A 16,295-nucleotide genomic window follows, 5' to 3' on the forward strand; every position below is an offset into this window, starting at 1 on the left:
TAAACTCTACCCTTCATCTTCTATCTTCATGGTTAAAATCTAACAAGTTAACTCTTAACATTCAAAAAACTAAATCTATGCTACTTGGTTCTCCGCACAAACTAAAATCCGCTAATAACAATCTTAATCTTCATCTTGATAACCATAAAATTCTATCCGTTACGTCCCACAAACACTTAGGCGTAATTATTGATAACACTCTAACATGGAAGTCTCACACATCTTCTCTTTGTAAGAAACTTAACTCTATTGTCTATCATCTTGCACGAACCTCACAATTTACTAATGATTCTACCCTTCAAATACTTTACAATTCTTTGTTTCTCTCTCGCCTTGACTATTGTTGCTCAGTTTGGGGATCAAAATCTACCTCATTATCTAAAGTTCAGAAGATCCAGAACAGAGCCATTCGTATCTTACTGAAACTTCCTCCTACCACTCACCTTACTCCCACTCATTTCAGATCAGCTAATACCCTTCCCCTTCAACTCCGATTTCAATTTCAACTTTGCTGTTTAACTTACAAAGCTCTTCATAACCTTGCTCCACAAACTCTTTGTCAATGCCTTAAAAAGATTGTTGCCAATGGCCGTATGACCACAAGAAAAATCACTAAAGGTGATCTTCTAATTCCTATGCCTAATCTAGAAATCTTTAAAACTTCATTCAGCTATAATGCTCCTTACATCTACAACTCTCTTCCACCGATTGTCTGTTCTACTTTCTCTTTCTCTTCTTTCAAACTCAACCTTCTTAGCTATCTTTCATCCAATCTTGTGTAATTTTCCCTGTGGCCATCTCTTTTTGTTGCAATATTTTTAATCATGATTTTGTTCTGTTTTAAATTGTAAATTATTTATCTTTTATAATCTTTTATAATTTTTCTATTTTTGTTAGTTCAATTAAATATCTTCTCATTAATTCTTTTGATTTATTTTTTATTTCAATTATTATTCTGTCCAATATGTCAATTTTTTTTTAATTTAAATTTTTTTTAATTTTAATGTTTTCCTTAAATCATTATTATATATAATTTATATACTGTAGGCCCATATTTTTTTTTCCTGATTTTTATTATTATTATTAATTTTTTCCTGGTTTAATTTAATTAATTTGCTTATGTTAAAGATCAAGTTTAATTTTTATACTTATGTTATAATTGTATGTACTGAGGGTCCCAATTGATCAGCTCAGGCTGGATGGACCACCCTCACAAAATATTGTTGAAATAAATAAAAAAATGGTGTGATTTTTCTCTGTTAAATCAGTATGTTATTGGCCTATATAAAAAATAAGTTGTTTAAAATGGATGGTAGTTAGTAATAAATGTAAAGTGTAAATTTTTTCCTCTATTATCCTCACCTTCTTTAAAATACTCATGTACACTGCCCTCACGATGGCAGCTTCCTCATCGCTGCACTGTGAATTAAATGGCAAACTGTCAATCAGCTGTCGCTCTGAAATCAAACGAACATCTAACAGTCACATTTTATGCACCCCATAAATGCCAGGCAATAATATACAAACTTCCATATTCATTCCTTATTTCCATCCTTGTTCAACTTTTATAATTACATTTATTGCATAAGATATTTCATTTTCTGAACTCTTCCTAACTGTTGACAAGCTCTAATCAGTGCATTCCATGTCGATCCAGTATAGAATAAATAGATGAAACTCTGTGTTGTAGAAATTCAAAATTGTACAAAAATAGACAACATTTTCTGTTGTTTTTACTACACAGAAAACGTATTAAAAAAAACATAACAAAGCTCACAAATTAAAGGCAAAGAGATACTCCAACATTTCATTTATAAAGGATGGGGGTTTAGTTTTTTTTTAAATATATATAAATATTTAAAGATGTCATGCCAAGGAAAGCAATTTTCATAAAATGCCTCTTCTTTATGACTATTTAAGAATTATCGGCAGTATCAGTATATCTAGAGTAATGTCAAATTAAGATACAATAAAAATTATTTTGTATGAGAAAAAAAATAATAAGTAAAAATGTCGACAACCAGGGGGAAAACCCAATAAAAAAGAAAAACAAAACAAAAAAACAAAAACAGTAATTTTTAAGTTATTTAATTGCTGGGAGCTTGCAAAGGAAGTTACCAGATTTATTTGAATAAATGCCCCGCTTTGAATAAACATCAATCCCCCTCAAATAAATGCCCCCTCTACAACTTCATTTGGAATAACTCCCTCCCTCGAATAAACGCCCCACTAAATCTAATGGAAGTAACATCATTCTTAACACATTTTATTAATGTTCTACTCAAGTAGAATTATATTATTTCTAACCTGATTGGGATCAAAGTCTTTATGATCATGCGACAACACATTTTGGCAGTAATAATTTGTTGTAGTTCCAAAAAAAAAAAAAAAAAAAGCCTCCACTGATTAAACGCCCCCTCAAAAACCCTTGAGGCAATTATTCAAATAAATACGGTAATTTAATTATTCTCTCCATGATTTAGAATAATCCTTCAAGGCCTTCTTTTGCTAGATGTACATGAATCTTTCTATAAATTTTTGTTGGGTTTCTGATTATTAATCAACTGCCTTTGGAAACTGTTGTTTACCTTCTTCACAAGATAACATCTGGTGTTTTACAAGCAATTCAAATGCCTCGTAGCAATAAACATCCTGCTTGAGGGCCTCGCGGTAATGCTCAGTTGCCTGTAATCGATTCTCCAATGATTCAAAGATCTTGCCTTTTAGAAGGTTAATACTGCTACCAACCTAGAAGGTGTAAAAACACAATAATAGAAAAGCTAATTTAACTTTATTCATTCACTTATTCACTCACTAAGTCATTCATTCATTACTTACTCATTGACTCATTTAATCATTGATTCTTCAGGACTTTTTATTTTATTTATATTTTCAGCAGAACAAACATTAAAAATGAAAGCAGAGGGCTGCAAAGAGACAAGAGCTGTTAAAAATTAAAAACTATTACTGCCAACTCACTAACTCCTACTGACATCCATACACAATACAAGCATGTAACTTACACATACCACTGTACACACTAAATATTAATTATACATCAAGGAACCTAACAAATACCCCAAACCTAATTCACAAATCAGACCCAAAACATATACCCGTAAAAATGGTCAATTATTAATTTATATTTAAATGTGTTTCAAAGTTATATGTTACATTAGTATAAAAATATGAATGCACTCATTGACTAATTAATTCAATCATATACAGTATAATAATAATAACAATAATAATAATAACAATAATAAAAACAATAATAATAATAATAATGATAATAATAACAATAATAATAATAATAATAATAATAATAGGTTGATTCATAAGGTGCAAATAAACAAGACCTCTAAGCACCATCAATTAATTGTATATTTTTTTATTAAAGGTTAAACAGTGTTTCAAATTTTTTTTTTAAATTAATATAAATATATAGTGTATTATAGTAACTAACAGATGCTTCTTGAAGATCAAGAAACTGCAACATCACTTTTTAGGGCATTGCATGAGGAAGGAGAGGGGGTGGAATGTTTATTTCTCACAGGCAAGATTAATGGAAGGAGAGATAGAGGGCGCCAGAGGACAACTTTCTTTACGGTATTGCAGCCTGGACTGGTGTAGATACAGCAACATCAATCTGTTGAGAATGGCAAAGGTAAGGAAAGGTTGGCATTCCATGGCATTTGGTCGCCAACAATCAATAAAACATAGACAAAGATAGTAAGCAAGAAAGGTTACACAAACTAATACTTGAAAGACACATAACATAGAATACACAAAATAATTTCAATGATGTTTGTTACCAAATTGACCAGGATAGAATGCATTAATCACTGCAAACTTTTTTTTTTATGATGTTTTATGGTTCAAAAATCATCAACTGGTGGTTGGCTGATAAATATACTTGCATCACACTGTGTGAGCGCTTGTCACTGTTTAATTACGCTGCAATGCTAAAAGTGTATAGTTAAGAATGTTGTTATGGTAATATTTGGTTTAAAAAGTCCTATTTGTAATTGGAAAGCAAAATATTTGTTCATTTTAAGCAATAACTTACATTAGTAACTTGAAGTTGACTGGTGTAGATTGTCTTATTGGAAGTTACAACACCTCGGTTTGGTGTTTTCCAGACTTCATCAGCCCCTTCTAAAATATCCAAGGCTTCTTGAAATTCTTTCACCTCAACCTGAGGAACAACAATGAAAACAAAATAATGAATTGTAAATTAAGAAGAAAAATGCAATACGAACACCATACCGAGTTCAAACTCAGGAGCTGGCTAAGAAATCCACTTAAAATTGGGAATGGTTATACTCTGACAATTCAATGACAAAAAATTTGGAATCACAAATATCTGGATTTAGCTATTTTCTTTTTAAACAAAACTTCCAGTTACAAATGTTGGTGGCACTGCTGTCCTTAACCTCAAAATCTGAATCAAAACTTTGGAAAAACCACTTGATTTAGCTATATTATTTGTTAACTTTCAAAAATACAAATGTTGGTGACACATGCCCTCCTCACACATCACATCCCCCCTCCCTCCACCCTCAAGCATGTACATGAATACTTACATGACACTTGGCTACTAGGAATTTGCATGCAGCCTCACACTGAAATAGAATTGATATCAAATATTGAGACAAAATATTAATATTAATTAATAATTATGCTTTTTACTACATTACACAACTATCATCATATACTAATTTGAGTAATGACAAAATGTTTGTGACGATTTACCGTCCAGACGCACGCATGCACAGTTCTTGCCGATATATGTAGCACCATCCTTTTAAATGTCTTACCATTATTGGCACATTTTGAGTTCCTATTTCTGCCCATTAAAATATCGCAAAAAAATGATATTTTTTTTAATTTGATGATGGAGGACAAAGGTAAACCTATAACAAGACCCTGCAAAAAAGCGATGAGAACTAGGCTAGAGAGGTTAGAGGGAGTTTGTTAATAAGAGATTTGAATAATCTTTAGGTTAAAGGGATGAAGGGAATCAAGAAGGAAAAAGAGAATTCCAGAGAATAGAGGTTTGGATGATGAAGGAGAGAGAGAGTGGAAGACAGTGCGAACAGAGGGAGTAAAAATAATGTACAGTACTGATGGCTAGTATGAGTCGACCGGGTTACATGAGCAGGGAGAGAGGCATGATAGATTTGAGCTCTTCCGAGCATTTTCCAAAGTTGAAAGAAGTTACGGTAGAAAATGGAAAGAGCAGCAACACAATGATGAGCAAGTGTTTGAATGGAGTAAGTGAGATATTCATCCCCAATAAGCCTAACTGCTTTGGACTGCTCCTTGTCAAGAACAGTGACAACAGACGAAGGGGCACCACCACAAATATAGAAGCAGTACTCCAGCTAGGGGCAGATTTGAGTCTTGTAGAGCAGTAAAAGGTGCTCAGGATCATAGATTTTCCGGCAAAGGAAGAGGAAACCAAGCTTCTGATAGAAAACATCTAAAAAGTATAACAAAATTAGCTACACAGCTCTGAGTAATTTATCCGTAGGCCTAATCGGTCGGTGCAAATACCGTTCCTTCAATTTATAAACATAGAGTTGAAACCCTCCTTTGGGACACCCCTATTAAGGAGACACTTTTTTTTGGCCACAAAAACTAGGGAAAGTATATCTTTTAACACTGGCCAACCCTTATTCAGTGGACACTTTCCTTTTGGTCCCAAAGGTATCCCCTTAATAGGGATTCTACTCAATGTATTAAATTGAAGTATCGCTATTTACAAGTTCATTGAACCTCAGCAGTACGTGTGTGAATCAGTGTGTTGCTTGTGGTGCCATACGTTGAAATATTCAAGCACATTACGCCAAAATGAACTGAATATGTAAATTTAAGCATTTTAATAAAATAGATTTTCTGAATAGCAGTTTGGGAAAATCAATTTTTTTCTCAGTGATTTGTGTGTAGTGCCTACAACATAAATCAGGCCTAAATAAAATAATACAAACATAAATAAACACACATTGTTAACAGCACCTGGTAGAAACCAATTTGATTTCGATTTGCAAACATTTGAACACTTGTTTGGAAAATTAATTTGTTTCTCAGTGATTTGTGTTTAGACCGACATCATAAATCAGGCCTGAATAAAATAATACAAACATAAATAAACATACATTGTTAAAAGCAGCTGGTACAAACCAATTTGTTTTCGATTTGCAAACATTTGAACACTTGTTACAACAGTGACTTTCATAGACAATACATTCTATAATTGTGTATTGCATTAACGTAAAAACTTCAAATCTATAATATTGGACAAGGACTTCTCACGCTACATCAAAATCAGATCAAAACAAATATTTGTGAAAACTAAGGAAGTTCTACTGATCACTGAACAATGCACAGATCGATCGACGGCAAATCAACGAAAATGGTGGAATCCCTGAATTGGTAAGCATGTATTTTGTAAACAGTTAGGACTCAAAAAGATTGAACCATGAAGTTTGACATTCGTTAATAGCTGTTTAATTACAATTTTTTTTTTTATTAAACATATTTGACTTGGTACATTAGCATTATACTTCAATCATAAATTAATTATTAAATCACTGTGAAACTTTTCAAATAAAAGTGATATTATGAGCTGAAATATGTGTATTCATTTTGCTCTACGACTTTACTCATGTATTTGAAAGACCACACTTGTCAAATTATCCAGGCCTACGCCTCAACGTGGAACTTCCATGCTAAATACATCCATTAACCACGAAATCAAAAAGATATTCTTCTAGGCCTAAAAACATGTATTTTTGTACGATTTTCAGTCATAAACAAAGTTAATTACAATTTTAATTATATTCAAATGCATTTCCCACGTCGTAATTAACAACAGAAACGTCCAAACCGTTTTAGTCGGTTCGAGCCCTGATCGAGAGTGAAGAGCATCGAGGAAAAAGACCACGTTGTACAAAGACCACGTGATCCACTCTACAGAGAATGTAGTAATGTCTGTCATATTGCATAGAATAATATGTGTGTAATTTTTTGTAAGATATTTAATCATCATAAATAAAGTAAGTAAAAACAAATACAGTATTGTTAATATTATATTCAAACATATTTTCCCACATCGTCACTAACCAAAACAACATTGACAGTCGATTAGAGAGAAAGACCATGCTGTACTGACGGGTTGGGGTGGATGCAGAGAGTGGGAATAAACAGTGTTGCTCAAGTTGTATGTTTTCATGACGCACGTAGAGTGAAAAGAAAACAATTAGGTATATTTCCAACTCCTATCACTGTTTTTGAAAAGTTAACACAGTGATTCAGTAATATATTTAATGACTGAAATACATTCCAACTTAGATTACGTTTTATTAACAAACAGTAATTATAATTTAACACCTATTTACCAACAACAAACCTCAATTCCCTACTCTAGTAGTCGTGTATAACGAAAGTATTTTGTTAGCCTACGTTTTTTTACCATGATCAATTGCAAAAATAGTGGTGGTCGGAAACCTAAAAATACTGGTTGGGAATGTTGAGTGCTAGACGGTCCCGACCACCGCCGACCAGCGTGGTGAGAACTCTGCAGAATATACATTATAAAGTGACCATTTTAAAGTATGTATGTCAATATGTGACGAATGTCAACAGCTTTAACATTTTAGCATTTTCTGTATAATCCAGTTTATAATATTTTAATTATTAGTATCTTACGTAACCTGACTGTTTGCTTTAGTCAACTTTATAAACAACAAAATTATTGGCTCACAATAGTTCTTTACTTAAAAGGTAATTCATATGCAAAGGTCTTTTTAAAATTTAATTAAAAAAATATTATATTATGAACATATTGCATTTTTTTCCAAATGGTCTTCACAGATTGATTATCAAACATTATGATACACCTGTAGCAGATCCAGAGACGGTAAGGGTCGGCGATGTCCGGACCTCTACCCTAAGATGTTAGAATGCTTTTGTATTGGACAGAAAAAGTTGGTAAATAGCCAATAGCTGCTTTTTTGTGGGGAGGGGGAGGTTCAGTTTATGAGACTAATTTGTCAAACTATTCTAATATTTTTTTTTACTTTTAAGTTATATAACTCTCAGAAGATGGGAAGGTGACAAGATCAGATTGTTCCCCATGTTGTTCACACTTATGTCATCTACACATGCCCCTTTTCCTTCTGCAAACACAGGTCTCCCTCCAATTAAAGACCACGTTTCCATGGTCCTTAGCAGCTTACTGTCTCTCATTACAATAATAAAGATAAAAGTAATTTGTTAATTTGGGACCACAGAATAGTGGTCTTTGATTGGAGGTGATCCTTAATTGGAGGGGTCTTTTATTGGAGGGAGACCTGTATCTGGATCTGTCCCAGTACCCTCATACTCGTGAAAGTCGCCTAAGGCGGCTTTTTCGACAGTTTCACTCGTGAAAGCCGCCTAAGGCGGCTTTTTTCGGGAGTTTTTTTAGGATAATTAATATGTATTGTTACCAACCTAAAAATGATTCTTTGGCAACCCGAACCAATTTCTAAAGCCAAATTTTCTGCACCTCAAAATGCACAAAAACCTAGCTAATAAAGTATGATAATGAGGCTATTTTTTCTCCTTTCAAGTTGAAATTACAACATGCAGTCCAATAACGCACTACATGATGGTGATTATGCAGTGCTAAAACATGCCAAGCACAGGGGCTCAAACTAGCAACCAAAAAATTACCACATGTGTTCTAAATTTTACTGTGATTAACGACTGAACAAAAATACCATTAAATGCAACTGAAAAGAATGTGATGATGTGTTCATGATGGAAATTATCTATTCAAATTTCAACTGGCTTTTATCATTAAAAACGTACCTTGTGTAGGTCGCGTGATTTCAGTACATGAGCAGCACGGTGGTATTGCTTGGTGAGGTACAATGCCTGAGCATGCATGTACACATCTGCCAATGCATCTGAAATTAGAAGATGAATTTCTTCTCACTTATCAGTGATAGGAAAGCAATTATTTTATAATGTAATTTTCATTGTACAAAAACATATTCTTTTGTATAGTTCCCTTCCCAAGTAAGGACACAACTTTTGCTTTGCATGTAGCAAGCAAAATGGTATTCAAAATGGTAATGTCTTCTGTAGCAGCGCAATAATGCTATGTATGTACTGTATAAGTCTGCAGGTATTAAAAAGCACATGAAATGTGCATTGATATACTATGGAGTATCCTCCCTTTTGAGATCTGCCTGGTCCTCAGTGTGCAAACTTAAAAAAAAACAAAAAACATAGTTATATATTTGCCATCTTTTTCAATGTACTTTAGCTATTATCTTTGTAAAAAATGTTTTAATGTACAACGCTTTTGAAAAGGCGCATTGGAAATGCTTTGTAATAATAATAATAAATAATATCAAGAGTCAATGAAAAAAAATAATGAATACAAATTTACTGTGGAAGGCATGCAAGAAATGATACTGTAGATGGGCCTGAGAGTGCCAGCAGCATATATTTTATAAGCAGACACACAGCCAGTTAACTAAACCTCTGCCAACTTAGGTATTTTTCAAAGTAAAGCTACCCATATAATACTTTTCATACTTACCTTTTGAAATTGTGACCACTTTATCGGCCCAAAACACAGCACTTTCATACTGGTGCTGGAGAGATAAAATTATCACATTACAAATTAACTGGTTTAAAAAAAAAAAAAAAAAAACCATAGCATAGGGAAGTAGTCATCTATGTTTCAGTGGGATCTGGCCTGCTTTTTACCAGTCTCAAAAACAATACTATATGAATTATACTATAACTTGCTTATCCAGAAATTAGTACAAGTCCGACCAGGTCTACAGCATTTATTTCTACCGAGAATCACATTTAGTGCTGAAACTTTGCATCGTGAATAACATGAGACTAGAGAAAAATGGTGCCGGTTATTAATAGGCACACTATTGTCAAGGAGGACAGAACAAGCCAATGCCTTTTACTGCAACAATGCAAGGTTATTCCTTAGTAGTGTTTTAGGAGTGGTTACATAAGTACAGGTATACTGGAAAATGCTGAGGTAAATTATACGCCTGAAAATCTCTGACACTACAAAATACAGATTAAATATTGTTTAAGGAGGAGTGAGTTCATGAACTAATAACTTGAACAGTTCACAATATACTTTTACTTGTCTTTTATTGTCTTGAATTTTGTATAAAGAAAATTTTTGATTTGTTGTTTATTTTTTCAACTATTTCTTTCAACCATTTAAAAAATCAGCTCAAATTTGCAAGGAAAATCACTAGGAAATTAGCTGCGCAGAATCATAATTACTGCATAATACATTGTTTATATATCAAGATTAGTTCAAAACCTAATTTTTTAGCAAAATCTGAAATATTACAGATTTCTAGGCCAATTTTTGCAGATATATTCCCCGTGCAGGCCTTAACAGTCTGGCTACCTTAACAGGCTAGATCCAGACTGTAACTTAAGTCAAGTAAGGCCTACGCAGGGAATATCTCGTCCACGCAAAAACTTTGGCCTAGAAATCTGTATGCGCATTTCGGAAAAATAAGGGCCGATTTAAGACTTGAGCACATTTTGACAAAAATTAGGCTTTGACCAAATCTTAATATACCAATAATGCAATTATGCAGCAATTACATTTGCAAAATTGTAATTTTACAATTATTATTATTTTTTTCTTTCTGTTTTTTACTTTCGTATTAGCCTCATATCTGTATTTTAAGGTTTTAATTATTTAAATGTTCACTGGTTTTATATTGTATATATTACATATATTGTGTTCCCCCAATCTTTCTTACTTTTGAATTTGTATGTTGTATTGCTGTTGTTGTTAATATTACTATTATTATTATTTTTTTTTTTTAATTATCATTATTAATGTTGTTATTCTTTAAAAAAGTGTTTTTTTTTTCTTTCGCGCTTTTTTACTTTTATGACATAAATTGTTTAGCCTCATTTTGTGTGTATTTTAAAGTTTTAATTATTTAAATGTTTACTGCTTCTATATTGTGATTCCCCCAATCTTTTTACTATTGAACTTGTATGTTATACTATTAGTATTATTATTATTATTATTATTATTATATTATTATTATTAGTAATAATAATTGTACACTTTCATGTTTATAATTGCGTTTTATGAAGTGCCACATTAGAATTAAGTTTTACTTCTTAAAAAAAACTTTCATAGACCATCCTTGCATCATCTTTTTTATTGTAGTATTTTTTTGTCCTGCCTTGTGTGAATTTTATCTGTTCTGTACAATGTTTTGATGATGAGAACTGAACTGATGATATACCAAAATAAATATTGAATCAGAATGGTACGTTAAAATGAGTTGTACTTTTTTTGTTATAATTAGTAACAGCAGTTAAAATAAAACCATCAAACAGAGGTAAATACAAGTTAACAGCACTTTAAAGTTCATTAATAAGGTGCGAAATCAAGAGGGGGATTTTAAAGGTAACGCCCATGGATCCTTACTTTTAATTTAAAAAAAGGCGTTTTTACGCAAACTATTGTTGATTTGGTAAATCAATTACTAACTGTGTTGCCTACAGTTTATGGTCAACTGGTTTTGACTTATTGCCATTTTGGTCCATTGCCGTTCTGGTCTTAAAGTGTTGCTGTTTTGGTTTGTTTTTTTTTTTGACGTTTTGGTCATTGCCATTTTGACTTATTGCCGTTTTGGATTTTTGCCATTTTTACCTGTTCCCCGGCAAAGGTCGGGCTGCGACATGTGCTTGTGGTGGTCTACTGTAGCCTTTCTAGACCCTAGCCTAGGACAATCTCCACCTCCTTCTAGAATAGGCTGGGCCTAAGACTATCCTGTGCCTAACTAAAGCCTGGCTCAGACCTGGGTGGGATCGAGGCCTCTAAACTAAGGCTAGGCGCCTATCCTATGCCTAGTGTCGTGGCCTGGCCTGGTCTAGGCCTTAGCCTCTATGCCCCTAGGCCTAGCATATAGGCCTAGGCCTAGGCTTGTAGGACTAAGATCTACTCTATATTGTTGGCATTTACTGGAATAAAATATTAATAATTATATTACATAAGTAATTAAAATACCAAAAAGAAGGAACCTTATCTATATACTGTTTTACTCGATTACGCAGTTTGTCTAGACGAGTACTTTCTTCATTCGTTGTTATGTTTTCTTCGTTTTCACCCGCCATGACTTTTGAGCTGATGAGTTGAAAGTTCAATGTTTACTTGCCCAGTGGCTAGCCTAGGCCAATAACATTAAAATAATTAGAAAAAAATATATTAAACTAAGACAAATATTTAGTATAAAATAAATAATAAATATTTATAGATTATATTACGTAGTTTTAATTATTTTTATAAACAATTCAGAAGAAACAATTATTATATTTTAAAGTAAATTATTACTCCTTTTTGGGTAAAGCAACCATGGAAATTGTCAACTTCCGGTGTATTTTGTCAACAAACTAACAATCAACACAAGGGATCGGTCTCATTCGAATGGTCCGGTTTAGGTTAAATATTTTGATTATAAAAACCTTCTACAGTAGACATATGTAACTTGTAAGTATAGTACGATATAATTATGAATGTGTGTGTGTCACTGTTCTGTAAGTAAGCTAGGCTAGGCTAGGCCTGACTAACTCGAGCCCTAACTCAGTCAGCAGAGAGACAGAGAGGCCTAGCAAGGCCGCCCCTAACTAAGGAAGTAGTCATCATACTCTACCTAGCATGGCCTAGCCTTCTAACGCCTAAACTGAGCTACACAGGCCTAGGCCCTAATAACATAAGGCCATTAATAAGGAGACTGTCAACCCCCGGTCTACTTCTTTTTACTTGTTTGTTTATATCTGTATCTGTAGTCATACTGAAAAATACTTAGGCCTAACTTACGTTCTGTACATAACAACAACGTGGAGTGTGGATTTGGACTTTAATTAATCTTTAACTTCATAATTTTTCTTGTTTGTTGAATGGAAATAGTACAATACAAAATTCATCCCATATCACATTCAGACAGAATTCACTAAATATGTATAAAGGCCTACTACTACTACTAAACAAATCTTTATTTCAATATTTGATTTTCAAGTATTCCTTTTTAGTATTTTTACAAAATGTCATTAGATGTATCTATTTTTTATTTTTACTATAAATACAATATTACAAATGTGACAAATTATGTATGAACCATCAGTTGATAATACTGTAGCACAGTATAAGAACATCATAAAATTATACTGCACGTTGACACATTTTAATTTAAAACATAATAATAATAATAATATATATATATATTATGATATATAATAAATTTTTTTTAAATTACACTTTCATTAGTCATTTTCTTTGCTATTCTCAAAATAACAACAATTACACTGCATTCTCCAAAGATATGGAAACGATTTTCTTGAGGTCCTTTTAAGGGTGTAAAATTGATTTTGTAAATAAAGTTATGCTAATAGACATTAATATTTTTATTTCCTAGATTCCTGTCAATGTAACTTTGAACACAACATTTGAAATTTAAAAAAAAAGTATTTACAAGATGAATATAAATGGTGATAGTGAAGGCTTTGAGAACCAGGCCCATGAACTTGTTGACCGGGTCATAGACAATGCCAGGAAACGAATCCTCAAAGACATTGGAGTCAACGAAGATGAGGATGGGAGACCTCTATCATCTATCAGGAGTTACAGCACCCTGCTCTACAGAGAAACTGAAGACTACGAGATCAAAGATATAGTTTGGATGACTATTGAGGAATTTAGTGTTGAGGAAGGAGAGAAGAAGATTAATGAATTTGTGCAAGTAAGTATATACTGTATGGTTAATAATAATACACAACTTGAGCTGGCTCAGGCTAGGACACCAACTCCCAGCTAGGGCCACTGTTGTACCCATACTAGGGTGTTGGTTGTCAAGGTGTCATTGTTCATTTTTTTTTTATACTTATTTATTTATTCAACTTTCTTTGTTCCGGATGGTGATGCTCAATGCAAAGGCATGGTAAATTCAACAAAAAGGAATTTATAATAAAAAAATTAGAGGAGAGACAAATGAATTTCAGTCCAATCCTATCGGTATATCTCTAAAGCGCCTTTCTATTATTTTTTTTATCTAATATATCTACTATAAGCAGGAGGTAATTAGAAGATTAACACCTTGATAAAACCATCAGGGGTTAACTTTTGGTTATGTGGGACTAGGTTTTGCAAATGGGATCTACACCATATGTTTTAATTTCAAACATTTTTTTTTTATGTACCGTTTTCCCTTTTATTTTTTACTCAGACTTGGGATTATGAAGACAGCTGGTTGTACTGTATCGACTTCTTACGAGAGGAAGAGGATGATTTTAGTAAAAAATATCGTTATCAGGTTCGGTGGAGCATACCGACACGCAGGAAGCCAATACCAAGAGCAACTGCATGTGTCTACTTTACCATTGAAGTGTCTAAAATGAAACCAAAGGTAGTATTTGTAATTGCATAAATGCTTTGCAGCCAACATGTTTTTCCATACACCTAATTTATACATAGCATACAGTACCAACCATGAAAATAGCAGGGGCTGCAGGTCTCCGGCGAGTCATGGAAATCTCCTGAAATTGGTACCTACCACACTCATGCAAGCAGTAAAAAATTGTCCAGAAACTAACCACATTGCATTTATGATACCTGCAGTATGAACATTTTTACTACTGTAATTAGCAATTGACTCCTAGAAGTTAGCTGGCAAAGAGTACCACCATGCTGAGCGAAATAAATAAATTTGCTAGATTCCACCAGGCATGTCAATTTCTTCATAACAAAGAAAACAGAACACTTTTTATCCAGGAATAAGACAAAATGTTAGGGCAAGATTCACAATGTTTTAATGTTAAAAATAAAAAGTATTGTACATCATTGGTGATATCAGCATCTTGGACATCATTAGCGTTACTAATGTATCATCATCATCATTACATCATCATCACTACATCATCAAATACTATCAACATCATTATCCAATTCTGTGATTGTTAATTATCTATTAAAAGTCCTTCCTTCCTTTTACTCTGCTAGCATTTTCCAGTGGACGTTTACTACATCTTTGAAACAAACAGATTGGTGCACAAACCAGGACAGTCGCGGTTCAGAAGTCGGTGGTTAAAGGACGTCATTGAAAACAAAACCCTCATGATGAATGCGATTGACTTCTGATAAAACCTGTTAAACCCAGTTTACCAGTCACACCCATTTAACAAGCAACTGAAACCCAGTACTGTACTGTGTGGTTGTAATGCTATTTACTTGTGTTTTCTTTGTTGAAAGTTTTTTTTTTTTTAATTTCTTTTTTCATAAAAGTCAATTGGAAAAGAGTAAAAAATTCGGACTTAGACTCTGTTGTACAGTTTGTATATATCATTATATCAATAATATTGTCTTGAAAAATAAAAAAGTTAAAAGAATATATATTGGTTTGATTTTTTTTCATTTGTTTTTAGTAGGCCTATTTTTTTTACAGTAATTTTCTCTTGAACAGTACTATGAAATGTTTATGAGCATGTAAAAGTAAACAGGTGTTTTCCACAATGACATAATGAGAACTAATGTTGAAATTATAAAGTAAAAAAAAAAATTCATGTGAAAACCAACACAACCCCACAGAGACTAGAACTAGGGCTGCAATGGTACTAGGAAAGGTAAATTGCAGAGTTCTAACCAATGTTAATAATAACCATAATGCACTATTACCAACTATTGCATATAGAATTGAATTGCATACTGTAAATTCTATCATGTATTCTATATTAGTAAAACAAATGTTCCATTATATTTTGTAGTAGATTCTGGCATCTGAACTGATGTACAACAATAGTTGATGGTAACATTAATATTAAATTAATTTGTAAGATTATATAGAATTTCATTCACGCTATTTTCAGTGATCGCAAGTCTCCAAGAAATAGGGGCAAACTTCTGCACTTCTGCAAACAAGCAAGAATCTCCCGCAAATCATAATCATTATTTGCATGTTTTCAACATTTCTCATGAAAGTCAGTGCAGATGGTATCACCATGTGCTTTAATAAACATAAATGTGTTAAAAGTCATTAACCACTGCGGATCAGTGGAGGATTCAAAGAGAGGGGACCCCGGCTGGACCCCTACATACTTTCAAATTATTTAAAAAAAAATGAGAAAAAAAGAGAATAATATTATAAAATTTGTCATTTTGCGGAAAAAATAGAAGTGATATAATTACAAATTTTCTTACCTCGGCCCAAACCATGATGGGGCTGAGGTGGTAGCCC

At 32.9% G+C, this 16,295-nt stretch overlaps 2 protein-coding genes across 2 annotated transcripts in view; one reads left to right on the forward strand and one right to left on the reverse strand.

Moving 5' to 3' along the window:
- The window catches only part of LOC117124818 (cell division cycle protein 16 homolog), a 29,585-nt gene extending 17,346 nt beyond the window's left edge, over nt 1–12,239 (reverse strand). The window contains exons 1-7 of the mRNA XM_033271149.1: nt 12,094–12,239; nt 9,599–9,653; nt 8,860–8,957; nt 4,587–4,625; nt 4,070–4,198; nt 2,589–2,748; nt 1,363–1,457 (exon numbers count right to left, since the gene is read on the reverse strand). Of these exons, the coding sequence (XP_033127040.1) occupies nt 1,363–1,457; nt 2,589–2,748; nt 4,070–4,198; nt 4,587–4,625; nt 8,860–8,957; nt 9,599–9,653; nt 12,094–12,186 (669 nt within the window). The 5' untranslated portion in view covers nt 12,187–12,239. The remainder of the gene's footprint in view (nt 1–1,362; nt 1,458–2,588; nt 2,749–4,069; nt 4,199–4,586; nt 4,626–8,859; nt 8,958–9,598; nt 9,654–12,093) is intronic.
- Nucleotides 12,240–12,418: 179 nt separating this feature from the next.
- On the forward strand, nt 12,419–15,812 carry LOC117124819 (A-kinase anchor protein 14-like). Its single transcript, XM_033271150.1, has 4 exons — nt 12,419–12,559; nt 13,485–13,808; nt 14,292–14,471; nt 15,065–15,812. The coding sequence occupies exons 2-4, from the start codon at nt 13,545–13,547 to the stop codon at nt 15,200–15,202; spliced, it is 582 nt and encodes a 193-aa protein (XP_033127041.1). The 5' UTR covers nt 12,419–12,559; nt 13,485–13,544; the 3' UTR covers nt 15,203–15,812.
- The last annotated feature ends 483 nt before the right edge of the window (nt 15,813–16,295 follow it).

The sequence above is a fragment of the Anneissia japonica genome, unplaced genomic scaffold, assembly GCF_011630105.1.
Source record: "Anneissia japonica isolate Jap-2015-1 unplaced genomic scaffold, ASM1163010v1 scaffold652_len952628_cov199, whole genome shotgun sequence".
Taxonomy (NCBI): domain Eukaryota; kingdom Metazoa; phylum Echinodermata; class Crinoidea; order Comatulida; family Comatulidae; genus Anneissia; species Anneissia japonica.

Excerpts from the sequence above, each read along its gene's own strand:
- LOC117124819 (XM_033271150.1), top strand. The coding sequence starts at position 13,545 with ATGAATATAAATGGTGATAGTGAAGGCTTTGAGAACCAGGCCCATGAA. Across the intron at positions 13,809-14,291 it reads AGATTAATGAATTTGTGCAA|ACTTGGGATTATGAAGACAG; the intron begins GTAAGTATATAC and ends TTTTTTACTCAG. Across the intron at positions 14,472-15,064 it reads TGTCTAAAATGAAACCAAAG|CATTTTCCAGTGGACGTTTA; the intron begins GTAGTATTTGTA and ends TTACTCTGCTAG.